Raw genomic sequence first — 25,466 nt, forward strand, 5'->3', positions numbered from 1 at the left:
CCACAGCTTGCAGATTCCGTACGGCAGTCGCCAGTTGAGCCACTTGATCCCGAACAGCCTGGTTCTCTTGCGCGAGAGCTTGCACCGCCGGGTCCATGGCAACCTCCAGAGGCAGTAGGAGCAGAGAGAGAGAGAGAGAGAGAGAGAAAAGAGGAACGGGGACCAAGCTGTCAGGAGCGCCCTAGCTGCCTCTTACAGTCTACTCCAATAGCCAACTCAAGACACAGACAAAAAGGATTCTTTTCAAGGCTTTATTCCTTTTACAACTTAATGACTCTTTCAGATGCTAATCACCAGCGACTAAGCAAGGAACAGCACTGGGGAAAGATAGCAGAGTAGCCTATGCTCCAGGTTAGGCAGTTGGTCCCCGTTTGAAGGAGAATCATGGGAAGACTCTGAACTTATGGGCTAGGGAGAGATCCTCCCTCTTTCACTTGGGTCCTCGGGACGCGACTGTTGCTTGCGTGCCAAACAAGCGCTACGCCTCCTTTCAGCGCCCTCCATCTGTCGTTGCTCTCTGCGCCGGCGCTGAGCATCCAGCAAGCCCCCCTCTCGCTGCCAGGATCAGTATCTATCCCAGGAATGCTGGTAGGAGGAAACTCTGCCAGCTGCTGTGCCTCTGAGAGATGAGCGAGCTCCTCTCCCACGGATTGCTGTTCCTCCTCAGAATCAGAACTGCTCTGGGGTTCTATCGGCTCAGTTTCCACCCTGACAGCATGGTGTGGAGAAAGTGGATAGGGAGACATTTCTCTCCCTCTCTCATAATATTAGAACCCTGGATCAATCCATGAAGATGATTGGTGGGAGCTTCAGGACAGATAAAAGGAAGTATTTCTTTACACAGCACATAGTTTAACTATGGAATTTGTTACCACAAGATGTAGTGATGGCCACCAATTTGGAAGGCTTTAAAAGGGGATTGGAGAGATTCATGGAGGAGAAGGCTATCAGTGGCTACTAGTCCTGATGGCTCTGTGCTACCTCCAGTATCAGAGGCAGTAAGCCTATGTATACCAGTTGCTGGGGAACATGGGCAGGAAGCTGCTGTTGCACTCACGTTCTTCATGTGGGTTTCCCATAAGCAGCTAGTTGGCCACTGTGTGAACAGAATGCTGGACTAGATGGACCTTTGGTCTGATCCAGCATTGGTCTTCTGATGTTCTTATAAGTGGGAAAGCTCAAACACTTATTTTCTTGACTTAGAAGTTCACATTATGACTTTAGGGATGGTCTGAATAGATTGCAAACAGATTTGTGATCTATTCCAACTCTGTAATTCTTGAAACTTCCTAAAGAAACCCCAGAAATGAGTGGAAATGCTCATTGTAGATGCCTTGAGGCAATACTCTTAAGACCTCACAAAGGATGGTTGATAGCTGGTAACATTCTGGTGATGCATTTCAATTAGGGCTGTGCACAGACCCCCCCAGATCTACTTTGGATGCCGCTTTGGATCATCCGGAGTTACCCCGATTTGCCTCGGACCAATTCAGAAGCGAGATTCGGATATCCAGATCATGTGGTTTTGCCTTTTCCCATTGACTTGCATGGGAAAACACAAATGGTCGTAACTTTTCCAGTTTTTAGGATACAGGCATGGAATTTGGGGACCTCTCCAACCCCCTGGAGAGGAGACCACCTGCAAAATTTCAGATAGTTTGGCCAAGTGGTTGTTATGCTAGATGGAGTTAAAATCTGAGGTTTTCCAAAGAAACTCTTCAAGCAAAGAGCTGTAACTTCTCCCTGTTTCCACGGATATGTGTGAAACCTGGGCCTCTCCCAGGGCATTGCACCCACCAGAGTTCAGGCACTTTGGCCCACTGGCTTTTGTGCAAGGTGCTGGTGAAATCTGAGGTTTTCCAAAGAAACTCAGAAAGCCAAGAGCTGTAACTTCTCCCTGTTTCCATGGATGTGTGTGAAACCTAGGACTCTCCCAGCCCCTCTCCAGAGCATCCCACTTGCCAAATTCCAGGCAGTTTGGCCCATTGGCTTGTGTGCTAGGTGCAGATGAAATTTGAGTTTTTCCAGGAAAACTCCCAAAGCCAAGAGCCGTAAGTTCTCCCTGCTTCCACGCATGCGCATGACACCTGGGCCCCGCCCAGCACCCCTCGAGGGCATCCCACCCACCAGAGTTCAGGCACTTTGGCCCACTGGCTTTTGTGCAAGGTGCTGGTGAAATCTGAGGTTTTCCAAAGAAACGCAGAAAGCAAAGAGCTATAACTTCTCCCTGTTTCCACTGATGTGTGTGAAACCTGGGCCCCTCCCAGCCCCCCTCGAGGGCATCCCACTTGCCAAATTCCAGGCACTTTGGCACAGTGGCTTGTGTGCAAGGTGCAGGTGACATTTGATTTTTTCCAGGAAAACTCCCAAAGCAAAGAGCTGTAACTTCTCCCCACCTCTGCCCCTGCCAACACCCTGAAGATGCCTCATATTGCGCTGAATTGCTTTGCCACACAGTGGACTGTTACTGGAATAAGAAGATAATTAATATAAATACTATGTGTCTTGTGCTTTTTCAACACTGCCTTGAAATTTGGATGTATAGTGTTGGTGGAACTACAACCTAGCACACACACATACACCGACACAGACACACAAGAGCTAAAGAAAAGCAGAACTATCTAAGCAAATGATGGGTGTCTTTAATTTATTGTTTTATATTTCATGTTCTTTTATAAAAGGTAGGATAACTTCAAGAAATACAGGGCGATAGCGCAGGCGATTAGATAACAGCCAAATCAAACCCTAAACCACCTTCTTTAATTTCTGTTTTGGGAGGATCAACACAGAGAAGACACAGACAGTTCACTTCAGCCGGGGGCAGGGGGGGCAACACTACACACATAGGCTGCTATAATATGTCTTTCTTTAAGGATTTAGAAAGAAAGAAAAAACTAAATGCTTGAATATGACTTAAAAGGGTGGGGGGAGGAACATGCCCAGAAGACAATGTTTGTTTTTAAAATTCTAAATAAGACTGGGTTTGTAAAAATCTAACAGAGACACAGTTGACTGGCAAAAATGACAAGAAAAGAGAACAGAGAAAGCAGAAGTAAGACTCAATGTTACACAACAAACGCAGGCTTTTCTGGAGTCCAAAATCGAGATAAACAACCAAACACAGGAATGTTGGGGCAGGGGAAGCATAGCAGCAACTTGCAAGGAAAAGCTATGTTAGTTTGAAAAAATATGTAAAGGAGAGATGAATCTAATCAAATACAAATAACAAATGAGTTGGAGGTACAAAGATATAGGAGACAGCAGCTGGAAGAAGTGCTGCAAAAGACACCGTCCCAACGGGGATGGACAATCAAGGCGTGAGGGAAGGGAATGCTCCCAAGACAACCAAGCTGTTTCCTTTTAATTTAATTTCTGGGGAAAGCCTAATGGCAATCAAAATTGAATAAACTGAAGGAACAACTCCTAGGAATACACTCAAAGTATATACCCCCTTCCTCCAACACTCTCTCTGACTGGAGACTGCTAGCGTCAGTTCCTATTCGCCAAAGCACACTCTCTCCTCCCCCTGCACTCGCCTTCCTGCCTCCTCACGTCTGCTTGCCTTCCCCCTATCTCCCTCCCTCCATCCTCCTCCTCCTCCACATGCCCCTCCATGTGAGCATCGACAAGTTGATACATTTTAGAGACAGCCTGTCTGGACTGCTGAAGCATTTAGTAGAGGTCCGCATATACGAGGTGAAGGAGGCACTTTGTGGGGGGGGGGGCACTTCACCCCGCGGCACCTCACTACTGCTCTGAACCACCTCGTATCACGAGGCTTTTGCTCTGAAACAGCCTGCTTCGCCTCGTTATTTGGACTTTGTAACAAGTCAGTGCACAGCCGTAGTTTCAATGGGAGCTAGGTTGGCCCAAGAAGGCATAGGTGATGGGCGGAGATGACTCACCTTTCTTTCCCCGCTAGATAAGGGGTGGAGAGAGTAACGTCTGTGGATGTAACAGGAGGTCAGTATGTGCTGGAACTGGATCTGAAAAGGAGGCAGAGAGCTGGCCTTGCTCTCAGGAGGAAATCCTATGCACTCTGGGCCTCCCTAGACATCTGATGGTGAACAGGAACCTGTTGGAGTATTAATGTTGTGAACCAGGGATGGCAACAAGGGTAGAATCCCACTGACAAGAGCCCCCTGGACTTGCTCCTCCTCTTCACCATTGCAACCTGCCTGCTCACCTGCCTCTTCCTCTGGCCCAGACAGTGATGGTAGTGAGAAGGACCAGCAGTAGATGTCATGGCTCCTTGCTCACTGGCTCTCTGCCTGCCAAGCAAGCAAGTGGTAGCAAAGATGAGAAAGGGAAGGAGCAAGAGCAGCTGTGACAATGGTGGTGAGAAGGTGGACTCGCTGAGGGAGGGGCCCGCTGAGGGTGCCTTGCCCAAGGACCCTCAAGAACCTGGAGCTGGCAGTCTTGTGAGCCCTTACCTTATGCTCAGCCTGCATATATGTAGAAATAAACTTTATATCATAGAAGCGCCAGAAGTCTCCAGTGATCTAAGGAAAGTGAATCCTGGCTAAGAACTGGAACACAAGAAATTTCTCACGCTTGGAAGAGGGGTGCACATATGTCAACAGTATATACACATGACTGCAGAACTGCTATTATATTTCTCTTGAAAAAACAACACATGAAAAGAAATTCCCACAGAGACGTGGGACGGGGTGATTAAAAATGGCCCAGGGAATCACGAATAGTTGTGCAGAATTACAGTGTAGAGCAGCTGTGGCAGAGTGCAGAAGGGCTCCTGTTTTAATTTGGAAGCTTTTCAAGCAGCCACCCGCCCACCTGGTGACTGTAAAGAAACGCGTCAGTCTGAAAGGAACAGGAAAATGAGGATGGCAGCTCACAATCCAACTAAGTATAAGAAACACCAGCCAAAGAAGGAATTAAAGCTGCTGAATTCTACAGATGGCCATCACCGTACAATGATACGCGTAGAGCTAATTTACCTATACATGCCCAGATAACGTTGGTTATTGGGCAGCCTTAGAGAGAGAGAGAGAGAGAAAATAACTGGATAGTTGTTTTAAGCCAGACCAACTGGCATCAAACCATATTAAACAAAGAAATTGAATTGAGTCGGTGCCAAACAAGATAGGAACTTTCCCTTCTCCCTCCATAACGTAAAGTATATAGGAAGCCGCTTATATGGGGTCCATCTAGCTCAGGTGTCATCCAGATGTTTTGGACTATAATTCCCACAATACCTGACCATTGGCCACCCTGGTTGGGGCTGATGGGAGTTGTAGTCCAAAAAACATCTGGAGGACACTGGCTGCCTACCCATGGTCTACATGGACTGGCAGCTGCTCTTCAGGATTCCATACAGGTCTTTCTTGGTCATACTTGGAAATGCCATGGATTGAACCTGGGACTGTCTGCATGTGAAGCATGTGCTCTGCCACTGAACTATGGGCCTTTCCCTAAACTTACCCACATCTTGATCTCATGACAGTATGTATTTCCTTGCTTCCCTCTGCCCCCCATGACCAGCAGCCAATTTTGTGGAGGAGGGGCTGGGTGAAAATGGAATGTCATGGCATCAGTACACTAAAAGGTCTACTTCATATTAGCTTGCCAATACACTGAAGTCATCACTGGAATCTCTTCTTTGAGTGGCCCTACTGAATGAGATGCAGTGGGTGGTGGCCAGGGAGAGGCCTTCTCAGTGGTGGCACTTCACCTGTGGAGAACTCTTCCCAGATAGTCTCACTGGTGTCTATGTTCCTATTTTTTTTTTTAATCTCCAGGCAAAGACTTAAAAAAAATGCTCAGGCTTAAAAAAAGTTCTTGGGCTTAAAACAATTTTTTTTTAGGCCTTTTAAAGAAAAACAATTTTAACTTTGAATTTGAATCAGTTTTATACTGCATTAACCAGGGCTTTATCTTGATAATGTTATTTTAATTGAATGCTGCATAAGCAACCCTGATACATTTTGATTTGATGGGTAGGACATAGCATGTATTAATACATAAATAAAAATATCAGTACATGACTATCAGATGTTATGGAGGGAGAGGAGCTAAATCCACGGCTGCTGCTTTCCATGGCAGTCCCCACCTTGCAGAGTGTCCCACTTTGGGGGCAGGCGACCATAGCCCAAAGCAAAGCACTGCTTTGCAAGCAGTAGGTCCAGGTACAGTCCCTGGCATCTCCAGTTAAAAAGAGCAGGTGATGGGAAAGAAACATCACTAGTCAGAGTAGACAATTCTGAGCTACATGGACAGGAGCCTGATCTGATATATATGCTCCACATTTAGCATCTCGTTTGACTCTCTCTTTGGGTCACATTTCAGGCTGCTTTCACTCTTTAATTCTACAACTCAAGTCAAATTGTTCAAACTCAACCCAGTTTTATCTGTGCACAGATTTAGGGCAAGGTGTCTATTAAGAACACCGTACATCCCATTGGAATTAGCTGGAACAGAAGTCTCTGTCTCCAAAAGGCTCCTTGACAGCCCTCCTAGGTTTCAGAGCTGTCAGCGGATACTAACTCCCTGAATATTGTTATGCTACTCCAAAGAAGTACAATATATCCCTTTTGTATCTTTGAGATCATGCACAGCCAGGGTCAAGTTCATAGCCAATGATCTCCCCACCAGGTGATGGGATTGCCTGAGAGTAACAACCCTGGCAGTATATGGGCCAATAAGGCTTTATCCTTTCAGTTAAATCCAGTTTTTCCCCACAAATTATCTCTTTCTTTGGCGGGGGGTAGCCAAAAAGAAAAAGAATACTCGTATTCTGGAGAACAAGGAACCAGTTATGCTGAACTGCTGCATATAGGTGGTTTCAAATTCTTGCCTTTGGGCAAGTTTAACTATTCAAGAAAATGAAACATTTTCCACCATTGTCTTCAGAGTCTCTCCTACTGGCTCACTTGCGGCATGAACTGTGGTTATGTGATAGGCATGGCTAAAAGAAAACCTGTGGGCAGCATAAACCTGTGGGCAGCTAGATTAACAATTATATATACCCACAAAACTGCCCCAACTCCACGCACATCCAGCCAGCCATTTTCCTTAACATTTTAGTCATTTCTAGCGGAGACTGACTTTTATCAGAGGGTTACTTTTAACAGGCTTGCATAAAGCCATAGTGCCACAGGCTGTGAACTGAAGGAATAACCACATGGTGCATTTCAGGGTGCTCCAGCACTCTTCAGCTTATTTTAGCCCACTCTGAACACAATTATGAGCCTGGGCTAAAAGCATCTTAAACACATGTTTTGTTAGGGCCAACCAAAATACCACAAAAGATTGTGCAAGTTTTTGAAAGATTGTGGAGGGTCAGGGGACAAGAAGGGCCATAGCTCAGTGGCAGAGCACCTGCTTTGCATGCAGAAGGTTCCAGGTTCAATCCCTGGCATCTCCAGGCAGGGCTAGGAAGGAATCCTGCCTGAAACCCTGGAGAGCCACTGCCAGTCAGTGTTGACAATACTGGGCTAGATGGACCAAGAGTCTAACTCAGTATAAGGCAGCTTCCTATGTTTCCTCAGACCTTCCTGAACAATGTGGGATGGGTTGTTGGGAGAGGCAGAAATCACCCCCAATTGGGCTTTGATACTAAAATAGCTTGAGGAAGTTCACAAAAGGAAAGTTCCCCAACTCCTTCTCCTTCTCCGTGAAGCCATATAAAGCACCCCACCAACCTCTCGAGAGGGTCACACCCCCGCCCCCAGTGTGGAATAGGGAGCCAGGGGGAGGAAAGGGAAACTTTCCCTCTGAACTTCCTCATCTTAGGATCCAAGTCATAGTCTCCAAGTAATGGGGGTTTCAAGCAGTATAGATTGGCTTGCCATCTAGACCGCACAGAGAGTTTCCATGTCAACTGCATCTGCCATTAGAAATGTCTGACGGCAGGATGGAGACTCCCCACGTGAAAGGGATGAAAGACAAAAAGGTATATAGATAGGTCACTATGAACAACCTTATAGTGAAACAGACCACTGGGCCCTCTAGTCTGGTATCCCCTACTCTGACCGGCAGCAGAGTTAGGAAAAATCCCAGAGGTGGTCTTTATGGAGATGCCTGGGATTGAACCCGGGATCTTCTACATGCAATCCATCTGCTGTACAGCTGAGCTATAACCCCTTCAACTGGCACATCATGGCCAGTCTACACATGCCTAGTGGCCAGCATATGGGGGGTCCTTTATTCAACCAGTGCTTTATTTATCAGAGTTGGTTAAGCATGATACATTTTGAACCATCACTGTCATTACTGAAGCTGAGATTCAGGAGTGCATCTTGGCATTACCCATGTAGTACTACAAGCAGAATAAACCCTTGGCAAAGAATTGACAATTTGAGTCCACGAGTTATTCACACCCTTGCACTCAGAAAAGGAAACCATACAACTGGCAACCTGCACATGTTTTGGACTACAATTCCCAGAACCCCCAGAAGATGGCTGTGATGGCTGGGGCTCATGGGAAGTGTGGTTCACAATATCTGGAGGGCAACAAGTTGCCTACCCCTGCTGTATATAGTGTGGACTTGGCTAGTGCATCAAAGACAGAGTGATCGAGAAGCTCAACAGTGCAGTGCTTAAATGTTCAAAGGTTGAATATTCTGCATCTTAAACGTAAGATGGTTGAAGAGCTACTGACAAGATTGCAACTGAGTCCAGAGAAACATAGATACTTACAGCGTAAGGACGATTTCTCTACACCTCCACCCTTGGGTCTGTGAATCCACGTTTGCCTTCATTGACCAAGGTTGGCCTTTCAGTCCTTGTGTGCCAGACCAAGACCTACCAAAGGAATGTGAGCCTTATTACAATTACATAGCTGAGCCTGGAGGCATCAGCAAAGATACATGACAGGAGCAGTCTGTAGTGTCCATGGAATGTATTACCAGCCTGAATGAAAGTACCTTTAGAGCAAGGGTGGGCAACTTGTAGCCCTCAAGATGTTTTGGCCTACAACTCATCATTGGATATACTAGCTAGGGCTGATGGGAGTTGTAGGCTGGAACTTCTGGAGAGCCACAAGTTGCCCACCCCTGCGTAGAGCATGTAGGGTTGTGTACATGTGAACCTGAATAGGAATCAACAGGAGTTCCAAGCCTTGCTGGAAGGGCATATTTACACAATCATGTACTTCTAATTCTGCTTTTAAAAACTATCGTATAGCTCAGCCTTCCTCAACCTGGCGCCTTCCGGATGTGTTGGACTACAAGTCCCAACATCCTACAGCCACTGCTAAGGGACCTCACAGTCCACTGTTAATTTTTCAGGTTTAGATTCCCAGTCAAAAATCCCCCATCCCTCTCAGGTTGCACTTAAATTGCAAATCCAGCACTCAGTTGCATGCAGAGGTTGTATGCTTTGTTGACTTGCATGCAGACTGGCTGCACTTTTAAATGTTCAAAAAGTTTCTTACCAATCTAAATTTTCCACCTGAAGTAGATTTCCTATCTTTGATGCTAACTTCTTCCCCCCCCCCCCAGCCCCTTCAGCTACAGGCTTAGGTAAGACACACATACCATCCATATTCTTACTATTTGTTCACTCACTAGCTTACTATGTACTTGAGTTTTCTCCTCTGTCTTCTTCTAGGGGCACCTCAGATGTTATGTTTTCTAAGTGTATTCCTAAGATGTAGTTATGTTCCTGAGTATACCTCAAAATGTGAAAAATCCAAATGTGACAAATAGAATTTGAAACCATGCTGAGTCATGTTGATAAACTCAACAGAGAGCTTTGTTTGGTTGGGTGATCTCCCAGTGGCAAACCCCAGTCTACTCTTGTGTAATGTGTGAAATGTCCCTGAGAGGCTGTTAGAGAAAGAAAAGTATCTGGGTACTGTTACTTATTCTTAGTTTTTCTCCCTCCCTCCACTCATTTTTTTAGATAAGCTGTTCCCAACCGTCAATCCTCAGATGTTGTTGGACCTCAACTCCCATAATCCCCATCCAGCATGGCCAATAGTCAGGGATGATGAGAGTTGTAGTCCATCAACATCTGGGGATGCAAGGCTGGGAACTACTGTGATGATTTGGTAGATGTCGGTCATATTCAAACTCGACATCTAGTTGATCTCTACAGATGGAGCCAGGAAAGGGTGTTCTTCAAATAAGGTTGTGACCTTGCAGTTTCTCTCTTTTGGCCTTCCACTGCTATACATCACTTGACTCACTTACTTGAGTCATCTGGAGCTATGTGCTCTACAGGCCAACTTTTTGCAGGGCACCTGTTCTCTGTCTCTACACAGTTTTGTCTGGAATCTATAGGCTGATTGCTGAAGGCCTGATGTGTAGCTAGTCCTGCATCTTAATCTAGAAGCTGGACTCTGAATTTTTGCGTCTCTTTTTGTAATTCTACTATGATTACCCAAGAGTCAGCTCCAAATACTCCAAAGAGGTAAGTGTGAGGGAAAGAAGTACATTTGCCTCCTTTCTCTACTGATGCCAACCTTCATGACTTTTTAATCAACAAATCCCATGGCACCAATAGTTGATTTATTCAACCATCGTTCTTGGCTGAAGTATCAAGATTAGGTACAATTTACGATGCAAAGAATCAAGCTGGTTGTTCAGTATGAAAGGGGTGTGTGTGTGTGTAAAAATTATACAAGATATGTACAGAAGAGTAATGGCTGGCAGGAAAATGGCTGCTGTGAAATCACTCTAGCCATGCTGACCTTTGTGCAGTTGGCAGCTTTGGGCTCCAATCCATCCATTGTCACTAGATCCTTCAGTAAACTAGTTTCTTGGTAACCTCCTTTCACTCCGTCCAGCTTGAAACTGGCCTGAGGCTTTTCCAGGATCAACTTGATGCTGACAGCAAAGCCAGCCATGTCGATGGCAAAGGGCCGGTTAGGGTCGAACACCGTCTTCCAGCCCACCACTTTTCCTGCGGGACTCACTTTTGGGGACTCATACCTGAGACCACCAACAAAGGCAACCGGCCATACAGATACCTTCTTCGTGTAGCGCATCTGCTTGTCAGAAGGAAAACAAGTTTGTGAAATATTTTGAATCCCTTTATGATGCACTATAGGCTTCCCCTAGGATTCCCCCCAACCTTCCCTCCATGCACACACATTGTTGTTTTCCCAAGCATTGGCTTCTTGTATTCTCTGCAACTGCCACCATATGCTTGCCCCTTTCCCTCTCCATTTCCATTCTCACTCTTCTGGCTTGCTTTCTACCTTTCCTTTCCGAACAACCCTCCCTATGGGAGCACAGTCTCTGTATGATGCACTGATGCATTGTACCTCTTGGAAGGGTCAGGGAGAAGCTCCAGATTTGCCTGGCAAATATCCATGCCTCTCTAGGAAGGATCATAACACTGTTTAAGAACTGCTGCTCTGTCTCCAGTCATCGTAACCACACTCTCAACCACTATCTACCTTATCTGAATTTAGTTTAATTTAAAAGCAAAACCTAGGAAGCTGCCTTATACTGAACTGAATCACAGCCAAGGTCAGCGTTCCACACCCTGGTGCCATGCTGACTGGGGCTGATAGGGGTTGTAGTCCAAAACATCTGGAGGACACCAGGTTGGGGAAGCGTGCCCTAGGTCCACCTAGCTTAGTATTGCCTACACTGACTGGCAGTGGCTCTCCAGGGTTTCAGGCAGGAATCTTTCCCACCCCTAAGTGGAGATGCCAAGGACTGAACCTGGGACCTTGTACATGCAGACCACGCACTTTACCACTGAGCTATGGCCCTTCTCATCTGTCATATGGCAGCCTGGCATGTCTATCTATCCACCCAAATGACTTGTTGTGCACCAAAAGAGCTTTGGCTAGGACAAAGCAACCACCAATGTGTCTAAATCAGAGCCTAAAAAGATGAAGCCACCCCACTCTTGAATCTCATACCTCTTCAAACAGCTCTAGGCTATAGGTGTTATCATCATCAGCAAAGTACACTACGCCCTCTGGTGGTGGTGTGGCACTGAAGCTTTCCCTCAACCAATGTAGTCCGAGATTCCTCTGGAACGTGCCCCTTGGAGTGTGAGATGGGATCCAGGACAGGCCCACTTTCAGACTCTTCGGAGTTTCAATGTTCAGGTGAGTAAAATTGATCCCTGCCTTCTCCAACAGATTGGACACTAGGTTGGTCCTTCTGGGCGAGTCCTCCACCACTACCCAATGGAGGTTCTGCACATGGAGGAAAGTGTTGGCCAGTCGGGTCAGCTCGGCCTTCTGCACTGGCCGTGTGTAGGTTGGTGTGATCACAAATATGGCAGGCAGGGAGTCTGACCATGGGGGAGGCCTGGCATACACATAGCTCCGGATTATTTTGGGAGCAGTCCCTAGGGCTGGCTGCCGAGCGCATGAAGAGAGCCCATCCTCCCTTGCTAGAGATGTGCTATTGAAGGGAGATTTGGCCGTCACATTTTCATCTGTTTCCTCTAAGGCAAAAGGAAGAAACAGAATAAAGCATAACACATCCACTGCGACACCTCTTCAAAAGTTTATATTCAAGCCCTATCCCCATTCTCTTCTGCATTCTAATTCTCTTTCCTCTGGGCATTTAAAATTTGATCAGCTTTTAAAAAGTGACAAAGAAACAACAGGCTAATTAAAAACGGAGGACACTGAGGATGGTGGAAGTCAGGCTTGTATCAAAGCCAAATAGCCTTTGCTGAAGAATAACCCTGTGAAGAGTTTGTAAATGTGCATCATAGAGATCCAAACCTCACCAGAGTGCTTTGCGTTAATGCACTTAAATATGGGGTGCCAATTCCCCTTCAGTGGGCACATCGTGCAATTATGTTGAATACTTTGTATGGGAGCAAGGTAGTTTGAAAGCTGATGAGTTATAGAAATTTAGCATTGCCAGGTTGCAACCCAGAGAATTCATTCACTTCAAACTCTCCTGCTGCTGTAGGAGATGTTGCTACCATCTCCCACCTAGTATCTTCTTAGGCCCCAAGATTCATCCCACCTCCACATTCTAAAGCAAACAGGGCTTCCATCTTCCTCCACGGCATTCTGTATGTGTGTGTGTGTGTGGGGGGGGCGGTTTACAGGATCTAGACAAAAAAACTGGGCTCTGACATTGGTCATGTCTCTCTCTTCACAGGGAAAGTGAAAGGGTAACAAAATCTGCGGTGTGCAACCTGGCAATCCTACTGCGGGGGCAGCCAACCCATAGCCCTAGGATTGCATGCGGCCCTTGGCCTAATTCCAAAAGCACTCTGCAAGTAATCAGTTCAGACTTTGAGGAAGAGCAATCTGCTCCTCCTCTGGCAGCCTGCTCAGCAGGGGGGAAGAGGGAGAGAGAGAAGGCGATGCCAGTAAGAGACAGAAAGAGAAGGAGGTGTCAGAGAGAAAGAGGGAGAGAGAAAGATGTGGCAGAAAGAGAAGGGGTGGCCCCACCCACTTTTGGCTCTGTCCACCGCTGGCTTTTGCCCTGGCTACCACCAGCATGTGCCCCTGACAGACTATCCTGGAGGGTATGTGGCCCTGGTGAGAAAACCAGTTCCTCATCTTTACTATATATTACAGACTAACAGTGGAGGAGAGCAATGGCCATTTCTTCCTTTTCTCACAGTAATATTTGTTATGGGGGGGAAAAGTTGCAGAGGCTTTTGTAAGGCTCTGAGTTTTTGTACTTACTTCTCAGAAGGCTGAGGTAGCGGGTGGTTGGGTACTGATGCCACAATGTTAGGAGAAGACCCCATGGCAAAGCAATCAGAAGTGTGGTGAGAAGGTTACGTCTCCTCAGCATGCTGCAGAGAACTTCCAGTGCCCGGGCATCTCCCTACCTTCCGGAACAAAGTAGGGAATGGGTTATAAAAGCAAGACAAGCACAGAATACATAGGATGAGGCAGAGGACCCAATGGTTTGGCCAGTGGGATCTTACATAAATCTAGCAGATTTGGTCCAGTTCTTAGTTTGATTCTGCAAAGTGATGGTTGCTCTGATCCTGACCCAATGCATGATCAGCTCTTCATTTCCCTTCAATTAACAAGATATTTAGTCCATACATAGTTTAGTCTACACATAGTCCACAAATATTTAGTCCACAAATAGTAAAACAAAACATGATTATTATGATGTTTTTGTTTTTTGTACTTATATGTTGTTTCACACTGACTTAGCCAAACCTAAGAAGTTGCAGACCCAGCAGAATACAATGTAGCAATTTCTTTTAAAAAACATTCAGCACATGCAGAGATGTATGCTTGTTGCAAAATGAAAGCTGAACTTTCTGTTAAACTTCTGCAGGGGGACTTGAGGCAGCCACTTCTGCAAAACAGTCGACAGACTCATTTGACTCTCTGGGTCATTCACTCCACCATGAATTGTTTGTGAATTATTTAGTGGTTAACTCAGACTGCAATCCTAAGCACATTTATCAGGGAGTAAGCCCCACTGGACAAAACCAGACGTGGCATTGTTTGTCAAATATGTGCTTGCTGGCTTGACTATAAAGCATGGCATGTGTGGTTAGATTTTAACACTAAAAGTAGTGCAGGGGACAGGAGCAAAACACACCCTGTCCCATGTCTAATCTTTCTGCACTGCAGGTGCTCCCTGATACATTTTCTTCCAGCCCTGTTCTGAGGTCATACATAAGCTGACAGGGAGAACAGGGACAAGTTTCACGTCCCTCTGACATAGTCCTTTTAGTGTAAAAAGCTAAACCTCCTTCCTGACACACATACTTTATAGCTGAGCACTACGGGCATCTCTACACCAGCCTAAAATCCTGCATTTAAAATGGGGCTTTGTGCTTCCGTTTTAAATGCAGGATCACAACGATTCATGGAGGAAACTGAACTGGAACACGACAGGGTAATTTGATAGCTCATTATCTGCGATCTATTTAGTGCAGGAGACGCCTTGAATGATCACAGCATCATGTAAAGAGCCCGCAAACGTCCGCGAAGGAGCAATCTCAATCGCAGGATAAAAGCTCCGTGTGCCCTATGTATGGTTTGGCCCTTTGTTTTGAGTAAACATGCCTGGGATTGCACTGTTTAGTTCCCAGACTAATTATTCCCCAAGATCCGGTATCTTGAGATATTTCAGCACTACCACTTCCATCCATTTTATCAAACGTTCTGAATTATCAAGGGGTACTGGGGTATTACTATTAGGTATTATTCTCACTGGACCCCCAAGCAACTAGATGCTCAAAAGTAACATTCACTGTTGATAAATTCAACCTGAACAATTAGTTCAGTATCTCGCACACAGAACATTCCCCGCAACCCTGAATCAATTACAAACTGTCACTCCAGTAGGAAACTTGAGCCTTCTTTCCCCAACTTGGTGCCCTCCAGATGTGTTGGACTGCAACTCTCATCGTTCTCAGCCAGCGGTCCACCACATCTGGAGGGCACCAGGTTGGAGGAGGATCCTTCAGCACAACCTTCCACAACCTGGTGCCCTTCAGATGTTTTGGACTAGCATTCGTGACCATCGATCATGCCGGCTGGAGCTGATGGAAGTTGAAGTCTGAAACATCTGGAGGGCACCAGGTTGGGAAAGGATGCTGCAGCACAACTACAATACCATGTGTGTGTTTTTAAGCTGTTGCCTCCCCAGACCAGCGCTTTCTTCAAATACTGAAAGCTTTGGATTTTTATCTTTTTTTCTGTCAGGGTTCCTATACTTTCAACCCCTGTGCAAAAGGCAAACACTCCGCCGGTACAACTTTCCCCACTATTGAATCCCCACCCAGACACTTCAGGAAAAGACTCCGTTGAGGCATTTTGGCCCCTTGGGCAGGTGTGAAAAGATACAGGAACCCTGGGGGGCTGGGACAGGGGGAAGAGAAGGAACCTGGTTAATTCAGAGAGCCAGTGTAGTGTAGTGGTGAGAGTGACGGACTGGGAGCCGGGAGATCTGGGTTCTAGTCCCCACTTGGCCATGGAAGCTCACTGGGTGACTTTGGGCCAGTCACAGACTCTCAGCCCAACCTACCTCACAGGGTTGTTGTTGTGAGGATACAACAGTGAGGAGGAGGATAATGTAAGCCGCCTTGAGTTCCTTGCGAGAGGGAGAAAGGCGGGGTATAAATGCAATAAATAAATAAATAAATAAATTCTACTGAGATTTCAGCTCTATGTACAAACATGCAATTCATATTAAAGGAAACGCACGTTTATCAGTCTTGCTGCAAATGACTCACCAGTTATCTGTCACAGGAGGGGGCATGCCTTAGCACCAAGGCCTTGGGGGAACACAGTTGGGCTGGGAGATTTTTAGCCCCCTGGCCTTCCTGGAACCTGCTGGGGTTGGTGTTCCCTGAAATTCTCCTCAGGTGCTGCTGAATGCATACATTTGGCAGCTTCTTTGTAGGCCTTCTTCCACATTCCTGTCTGTCAGAGACCGGTTGTGCTTCCTCTGGAGACCTATGGAGACACACAGCACAATCCTATATCTACTCAGAAGTAAATCCCACAGAGGTCAAAGTACTCTGTTGAAAGTACTCATTCCCAGGTAAACATGTATAGGATAGCAGCCACAGAGTATGGTTTCCCACACACTTAGAAGAAATGTACAGCCATGGGCTTTCTTGATATGAAATGTACAATTGTGGGTGTTTGAAAGGAGTTGAATGTTATCCAGCTGCTTCATACACTTATTGGACACCTTCCTGGCTTTCTGATGTTCCAAAGCCGTACCTCACGAAAGCCTATTACAGTATTCTTTGTAAAAAGATCTCCTGCTAAAATATTTTCTGCATCCTTATCTTCTTTTCTTTAGGCCAAATACATGCAGGTCCTTTAAACCTTTCCTCTTATGACAGGTTTCTCTTGAACTCTGAGGCTGCTTCCAGATGGATGGCTCTTAGCACTAATACATCATGGCTCTTCTCTGTAAGCTACAAGCATGATTGCAACTGACTTACCATACTATCAGGAGATAATTGTGCTTTATTTTTGTGCATGTCCCACTATATTCTGGCCATACTATTGCTCTTAGTGTTACCCTCCTGTCTTTTTCAATGGGCATGATGTTGATGTGGGCAGTGACTAATCAGGCAGCATCACAGCTCAGCACAAATTCACTATACTCTTTTGTGAAGGTTTGATGCCTACAGAGACAAGGAGAAGAAAAAGGTCAGGCCTAGAAGCCTGGAGTTTTTTTGTTGGGAGGGGGTATCCCAGAGAGGATTAATTTCATTTCTCAGGTTAAGTTTCAGTTTCATTTCCCCAGTTAAATTTCATTTCTTCAGGTTTGAAGCAGTACTTTCAGTTTTGGGGAGGAGGGTATAAAAAGAGATAGTCAGGGAGAGTAAGAGCAGAGTTGGAAAGACCAGAGCACGAAGAGAGAGCAGGAAGAAGCAGTCTAGAGGAGTTGAAGTACAGCTAGGATAAAGGAACATGTGTTTTGCAACTTTTATTTTCTCTTAATGCCTCTTGTGTCACTCAGCTCTATTGTGTAAATACCTTTAGTTGTAATTTGCTTGCTTTAATTTACCAGTAAATTGTTGTGATTAACACCCAAGTGTCTGAAGTGCCAATTACCCCATAGCTAAGCCTGACGTTACTGGGAAGGGAAAGTTTTAAAAAAGGAAGGTGGAGCTCTTCAGGAGTCAAGAGTTCCTTAAGGAGTTGCTCAGGGGGTCCAGGCCATAAGGGGAACCCTGATACCTTTGCAGTAGGCACCATATTTATTTATAATCAATATTTTAAGCAGTACTAAGATACTTTTCTGGCTAGATTATATATATCACATTAAAGTAATAGTGAAATACGACTTCAGTGAAAGAGTTTTATAGCACATATATGCCCATAATGCAATATATATTTTAAGAGATGGGTAAAGAACCCTTTTCAATTATTACCATTTTATCTAGGTGGTTAATGGCAGTGATTGGATAGGTGAGGTTTATAATAATGGTTGAAAATTAGCATTATAGGGGAATAGTGCAATACTCCTATAATGGTATAATACTTTTTCTTTAACATAGCATTATGGTTGTATAGTAGTATAATATTATAATGCTATTTTTTTTAAAAAGACTTTTCTGGTCAGTGCCATTATGCACTTTGCTAAAATGGCAGTGAATGGAAAGTGGGGGGTAGTTTTTTTAGCTATTTCTAAATCATCCTTGATCACCTTGGAGATCTCAAGACACAGGCAGGCTGGTATAGGGAGAGCCATTCCTTTGGGTATTTGAGTCCAAAGCTATTTACGTCTTATAGGTAAGCACCAGCACCTTGAATTGGACCCAGAAGCAAATAGGCAACTAGTTCAGCTCTGTTACAATCAGTATGATATCATCCCATTTGGCCTCACCAATTAATATTCTAGCACCTGTGTTCTACACTAATTGAATCTTCCAGATTACCTTCAAGGGCAGCCCACATAAAGCATATTACGGTAGTCCAACTGGAGCTGGTGAATCAGCCGAAGCTGGTAGAAGGCATTCCAAACCACTGAGGCCACTTGCACCTCCAGGTACCCTGAAGTTATGCACCTCCTCTTTCAAAAAGACTGCAAGCACCCTGCACACCCAATTCCCAGACATGTGAACCATCTACCTACAGGGCCTCCATCTCGTCGAGATTCAGCTTCAGTTTATTGGCGCTCATCCATCACCCATTATCATATATAATAAATTGTATGGGCCTTTAGGGTTGCCATTGCTTTTTTAGTACATGTCACATGCCCTTGGCCCCCTCCTTCCTCATGCACACACACAAGAAGAGAGGCTTCAGTCTCATGCCTTTAATTTACTATCAATCAGGTTCATTACAGATGCAAATCTTTGAAGACTCTCAGGCTACAAAGGAATACAGCTGCGTCATACATTTACGAATGGCTACAGGGGATCCAAGTGGGAACTATGACCTTGCCAGCAGTTTGAAACAAGAACTTGCTGGCTAGAATAACTTAGGGAGGGATGCCCCTCCCTTCCACTGATGCTCCCTTACGTCGACTCTCACACATAGCTAACTGGGTCGAATGTCTGAGCTCCACTTCTAACTTTTCCCTCTTTGCTCTGTGCCGCAGTCTAGCATCTCTCAGGTCACACCCTGCACCCTCTTCCTCCTCTTCAGTTTTCATGGAAGAGGGAAAGACAGGGGCTTCAGGCTCACCTATCTCTGTGTTAGTGTCCTCAGAAGCATGCTTATCCATATCTAAACTCACTCAAGAAGATGCCTCCCCCAGTTCTGGCAGTTCCCATTCTTCGTCTGAACTGCTAACTATCTCCATACGCTCAGAATCAATCCTGACAATACAATGTCCATGCAAATGACATGATTCTCATTCCTAAGGGCATGTGAGGCTTCAGATCTCACTGTGTGGCTGGCTTACTTGCTGATCATATTAGAAAAAGGAAAACCATCACTACATGCTGGCCACATCCCCTTCTGAACAGAATTGCTTGTGTATTTTCCCATTTGTACCACCCTTCTTGCATTTACTGTCTCGTACTGAAATCTTTGGGCTCTTAGGATTATGGAAAAGCTGGAGTTTCCTGGGAAGGTAAATATTGCCAGTAACTTCAAGAAAATAGTCCTAGTTGCTTAAAAAATAACCACAGTTCAAGTCTGTAAATCTATGTTTTAGTAGTAACTGAGAAATATTCTTTTTTTCATGTTTCGTATTTAGGATGAGAAAAGAATGAGAAAAATCCGACTCTACTAAGAAGCCCAGGGAGCACTTTAAAAAAGAAAGATGTAACTGAAATGCTTACTTTTGTAAAAAATAAAATACTTTTTTAATATGAGTGATGGGAAAGAACACTTGCTTTTAATGTGCAGTAATTTGTAGGCTCCTAATAAATCTTCCACTAGAGACTTCGACAGAAAATATTTTAACATGGGATGGGGCAGGAAATATGCTCCTTTCCCATCAAATGTAGTTAAACTAGTAGAACTGTGCACGCTTGTAATTTAAGAACATAAGAAGAGTCATGCTAGATCAGACTGAAGGCCTCTCTAGTCTAGCATTCTCTTCACACCATGGCTAACCAGATGCCTATGGGAAGTTTACAAGCAGGACATGAGTGCAATAATACCCTCCCTGATTGTGTTCTCTAGCAGCTAGTACTGAGAGGCTTCTGATATTGGATGTAATATTTAACCATCATGACTAATAGCCACTGATAGCCTTATCCTCCATGAATTTGTCTAATCCCCTTTTAAATGAGTCCGAATCCATGGCCACCATTGTATTTTGTAGTTAAGCATAGTGGGCACCTAGGACTGTGTAGGTATATAGTGGTAAGGGATAATGATTAGAGAGGGGTTTTTTTGTGTACATAAAAGTGGTTAGATGCATGGGTGTCCAGGGTCAAGGTCCTTGTGCATGTATGTCTGGCACGTTCTGTGTCTTTTGTTCGGATGTGGTGTAGAAATAGTGTTATCCTATGTAGATGAATTGAAAGGAGCATGCCTTAAGTGTACAACTGGCAACATTTTCATTCTATTGACTGTAAAAAAGAGAAGGGCTCTGGACAAAGCTTTTGTTTCCACAACTAAAATGCACTTCTCCAAACTTGTCAAGAATTAACAAACTGTGAGTGTCTAAGCTGACATTTAACTACACCAAGGCAGGGCACCCTTTTTAATTAATTAGGGGCCGCGGTGGCTTAGTGGTTAAGACGCTGAACTGCAGACCGGAAGGTCGGGACAGCAGTTCGAGACCCAAGTGCTGCGTGACGGAGTGAGCTCCCGTCTTCAGTCCCAGCTTCTGCCAACCTAGCAGTTCGAAAGCAAGAAATTGCAAGTAGATAAATAGGTACCACCTCGGCGGGAAAGGTAACAGTGTTCCGTGCACCTCGGTGTTCAGTCATGCCGGCCACATGTCCATAGAAGCGTTTTCGGACAGCGCTGGCTCTTCGGCTTAGAAATGGAGATGAGCACCACACCTCAGAGTCGGACGACTGGCTGGGGACACCTTTACCTTCACTTTTATTGATTAATGGGCTAATTAATTTAAATGGAAATTATTCCGGGGCAGAATCTGGGTGGAAAATTAATTGGGGGTGTGTGGTTAAATTCATTGAAGAGGAACAGATGATTTGTGGTGGGGTGTAAATTACTTGAATAATTTATTTTATTTGGGGTGATTTATATGAAAAATTAATGAGCTTGCCTTCTGTGAAATTTAAATTCTAGTACACTCTTTTCCAACAGCACAAGAGACGACTTTACACATGGACATCACCAGATGGTCAATATCGAAATCAGATTGATTATGTCCTTTGTAGCCAAAGATGGAGAAGCTCTATACAGTCAGTCAAAACAAGACCTGGAGCTGACTGTGGCTCAGATAATGAGCTGCTTCTTGCAAAATTTCAGCTTAAATTGAAGAACGTAGGGAAAACCACTAAACCATTCAGGTATGACCTAAATCATATCCCTTATGAATATACAGTGGAGGTGAGGAATAGATTTTAGGGATTAGACCTGATAGACAGAGTGCCTGAGGAACTATGGACGGAGGTCCGTAACATTGTTCAGGAGGCTGCAACGAAATCCATCCCAAAGAAAAAGAAATGCAAGAAAGCCAAGTGGCTGTCTGATGAGGCTTTACAAGTAGCTGAAGAAAGAAGGGAAGCAAAAAGCAAGGGAGAAAGGGGAAGATATATCCAACTGAATGCAGAGTTCCAGAGAATAGCAAGGAGAGACAAGAAGGCCTTCTTAAATGAACAATGCAAAGAAATGGAGGAAAACAACAGAATGGGAAAGACTAGAGATCTCTTCAAGAAAATTGGAGATCTCAAGGGAACGTTTTGTGCAAAGACAGACATGATAAAGGACAAAGGAGGCAGGGACCTAACAGAAGCAGATGAGATTAAGAAGAGGTGGCAAGAATACACAGAAGAACTATACAGGAAAGATTTGAATGTCCCTGATAGCCATGATAGTGCGGTCACTGAACTTGAGCCGGACATCCTCGAGAGTGAAGTCAAGTGGGCCTTAGGAAGCATTAGTAACAACAAAGCTAGCGGAGGTGACAGTATTCCAGCTGAGCTATTTAAAATCCTAAAAGATGATGCTGTTAAAGTGCTGCATTCAATATGCCAACAAATCTGGAACACTCAACAGTGGCCACAAGACTGGAAAAGGTCAGTTTACATTCCAATTCCAAAGAAGGGCAACGCCAAAGAGTGTTCAAACTACCGCACAATTGCGCTCATTTCACATGCCAGCAAGGTGATGCTCAAAATCCTACAAGCTAGGCTTCAGCAGTATGCGAACCGAGAACTACTGGAAGTACAAGCTGGGTTTTGAAGAGGCAGAGGAACTAGAGATCAAATCACCAATGTTCGCTGGATCATGGAGAAAGCAAGAGAATTCCAGAAAAAGTCTATTTCTGCTTCATTGACTACGCTAAAGCCTTTGATTGTGTGGATCACAACAAACTGTGGCAAATTTTTAAAGTGATGGGAGTACCAGACCACCTTACCTGTCTCCTGAGAAACCTGTACGAGGGTCAAGAAGCAACAGTAAGAACCAGACATGGAACAACCGATTGGTTCAAAATTGGGAAAGGAGTATGACAAGGCTGCATATTGTCACCCTGCTTATTTAACTTATATGCAGAGTACATCATGAGAAACGCCGGGTTGGATGAATCACAGGTCGGAATTAAGATTGCCGGGAGAATTATCAACAACCTCCAATATGCAGACGATACCACCCTAATGGCAGAAAGTGAAGAGGATCTAAAGAGCCTCTCATTGAGGGTGAAAGAGGAGAGTGCAAAAGCTGGTTTGAAACTCAACATTAAAAAAACTAAGATCATGGCATTTGGCCCCATCACTTCCTGGTGTATAGAAGGGGAAGAAATGGAAGCAATGACAGATTTTACTTTCTTGGGCTCCAAGATCACTGCAGACGGTGACTGTAGCCATGAAATTAAAAGACGCTTGCTCCTTGGGAGGAAAGCTATGGCAAACCTAGACAGCATAGTAAGAAGCAGAGACATCACCTTGCCGACAAAAGTCCATCTAATCAAAGCTATGGTTTTCCCAGTAGTAATGTATGGCTGTGAGAGCTGGACTATAAGGAAGGCTGAGCGCCAAAGAATTGATGCTTTCGAACTGTGGTGCTGGAGAAGACTCTTACGAGTCCCCTGGACTGCAAGGAGGTCAAATCAGTCCATCCTAAAGGAAATCAACCCTGAGTGCTCATTGGAAGGACAGATACTGAAGCTGAAGCTCCAATATTTTGGCCACCTAATGCGAAGAGAACACTCTCTGTAAAAGACCCTGATGCTGGGAAAGACTGAAGGCAAAAGGAGAAGGGGACGGCAGAGGATGAGATGGCTAGATAGCATCACCGATGCAATGAATATGGACTTGAGCACACTCCGGGATAGAGCGCAGGACAGGAAGGCCTGGCGTGCTATGGTCCATGGGGTCACGAAGAGTCGGACACGACTGAACGACTGAACAACAACAACAATTATTTCTACATTCACATCTATACATATAAATTAGCAGAAGTAGCTTTTATGCAAATTTGTATCCTCGTTTGTCCTTTTATTCAGTTGTGCTTATACTCCTTTTTGGTGATGCATAAGTGGCAACATGAGCCAAACTCTTGTGTGACTGACAGTTTAAGCTGTGTTAGCAGCCCCTGTCCAGGCTTTTTGCAGCAAGTGGATTGTGTTGGGTACAGTTTTATACAAGGTTATATTTACTGAAAGCCTCATCCAGGAGTTGAGTAAAGAGGGAATGCATTAGGCAGTTTCTACCAATCTAAATTTACTGGAGAAAGCCTTATCCAGGTTTTTCAAATGTGCATTTTGTGCAAGGCATTTTTAATATGAAATCACCAGACATGAAATGTGCAGTTCAAGAAAAAAATGTGCAGTTTCAAAAGAACATTTGTGCAGTTCAAAATTCAAGGCATGCAAAAGTTGTATTATGTTAGCCAATGCAAAAAATGACTAACAATAATGTGAAAACTAGGCACCTCGAAAACCCTAAATCTAATCAAATGTACTATTTCTCCTCCTTCTGCCAAATACACTCCCCACAGACTCCACTGCTACTTTCCACAGTGTTCACCAATGTTTCCAAGAGGAAGGAATCATTTTAGGACCTGAGGGACCTTTTCCTGATAAGTCATGCGAAGTTGAAACACGCAGCAAATAAAAGACATTGCAGCAAAAGTCCTCCTTGGAAATCTGCATTTTCCAGGATAAAACCATGGATGGCTGCGAAGTGGCGGCTGTGTCATCTGTCCCAAGGGACCTCAACTATGCAGCTGCCCCAGAGTAAAAAAAACACGTTTAGATGGGCCTCTGAAAGTTCTGGGCCTGCCAGCCTTCTTAAGGTATTCCCTTGCTGGGACCACAGTCCTCCTTGTGATGAAAATGAAACACTTCAGTAACTAACCCCTGCAGTATGCTGTCCAGGGTCCTGACAGGACTATAAATGTCTCATTTGGAAGCATCTTAAACCTTTTCTGATTTAGTAACACGTTTGTAGAATTGTGGTGCCCACAGTGGTATTGCCAGTGTTGGATAATGGATAAAGCATATTATTCCTGCCTGACCCTTGGATAGAATTGTTCCACGATCCAGAATGGCATTGGCCTTCTGTACTGCAGTACCACATGGCTGGCTCATGTTGTTTGTTCTTCACTATAAGCCCAATTCTCTTCATCTTACATTTGTGTAGTTAGTCTTCTTTCAGAGGGAGACTAGTGTTCTCTCTGAAGTTTACAATGACATTTAAGCAAGACCAAGTATTGTTGTTAAGCTGCTCTCCAATTGACTGCAATCATTTTGTATTTTTAGTCCATCATGTAAAAAGGCTGTTCTGAATGCGAGTAAAAGCACTTTCATAGTGCATGACACATCTTTGCCAGGATGTTTCCACCCTTTGTGTGGTCTTGGCCTATTGGGTATGTGGCACTACCCTTAATATTCCCATTAAAAAACCTGGAAATTGACAAGTACCAGGAGAGATTTATATAATAAAAATGTTATCCTTCAAAACTGAAATAATTTTTATTAGGAGTTTGGAAGAACAGAGAAGGTGGTGACAAAACCAATGAATGGAAAACAATTAATGTAAATTAGACACTGGGAAATGTAGACAATGACTAAAGAACTGAATGCAACATGGAAAGATCCACAGCTGGCAAGGGAAATGCTTTTGCATGTGTGCATTTAAATATAGTGGGAACAAAAGAAATCCAAACAATGATATAACGTGTCTCATTACTACACCCAGAGGGCAAAACAGTTAATAGTAAGGCAGAGAAAGCTGTTGTGTTCAAAACAGTTTTCCAGATTAATTATAGAAAGAAGTGGGATAACGCATTCATGCCACATAATGATGATGAACTACTTCCTGTTTCAATTGTATCAAAGAATTGTTGTTCTATATAGGGGCAAACAGATTTAAATGAGCAGGCCCAGATAACATGTTCATGCCCTATTCTGTATTTCTGAATACAACACCCTCACAGAAACAGCAGTTCATACATTTTCACCAGATATCTTTTCTTTTTACTGCAAACCTTTGCATTGCTGGAATCAGGTGACTTCTTCCCAATGTTACAA

The 25,466-nt window shown here is 44.5% G+C and overlaps 1 protein-coding gene across 1 annotated transcript in view; it reads right to left on the reverse strand.

The window, feature by feature from the left end:
- The window catches only part of LOC146349604 (galactosylgalactosylxylosylprotein 3-beta-glucuronosyltransferase 1-like), a 99,607-nt gene that overhangs the window by 16,947 nt on the left and 57,194 nt on the right, over nucleotides 1-25,466 (reverse strand). The window contains exons 3-7 of the mRNA XM_084841666.1: nucleotides 16,111-16,333; nucleotides 13,586-13,730; nucleotides 11,840-12,375; nucleotides 10,655-10,951; nucleotides 8,659-8,763 (exon numbers count right to left, since the gene is read on the reverse strand). Of these exons, the coding sequence (XP_084697792.1) occupies nucleotides 8,677-8,763; nucleotides 10,655-10,951; nucleotides 11,840-12,375; nucleotides 13,586-13,697 (1,032 nt within the window). The 5' untranslated portion in view covers nucleotides 13,698-13,730; nucleotides 16,111-16,333 and the 3' untranslated portion in view covers nucleotides 8,659-8,676. The remainder of the gene's footprint in view (nucleotides 1-8,658; nucleotides 8,764-10,654; nucleotides 10,952-11,839; nucleotides 12,376-13,585; nucleotides 13,731-16,110; nucleotides 16,334-25,466) is intronic.

This window comes from Heloderma suspectum, chromosome 3 (genome assembly GCF_057233095.1).
Source record: "Heloderma suspectum isolate Gila_16-S chromosome 3, 16-S_ref, whole genome shotgun sequence".
Classification (NCBI taxonomy): domain Eukaryota; kingdom Metazoa; phylum Chordata; class Lepidosauria; order Squamata; family Helodermatidae; genus Heloderma; species Heloderma suspectum.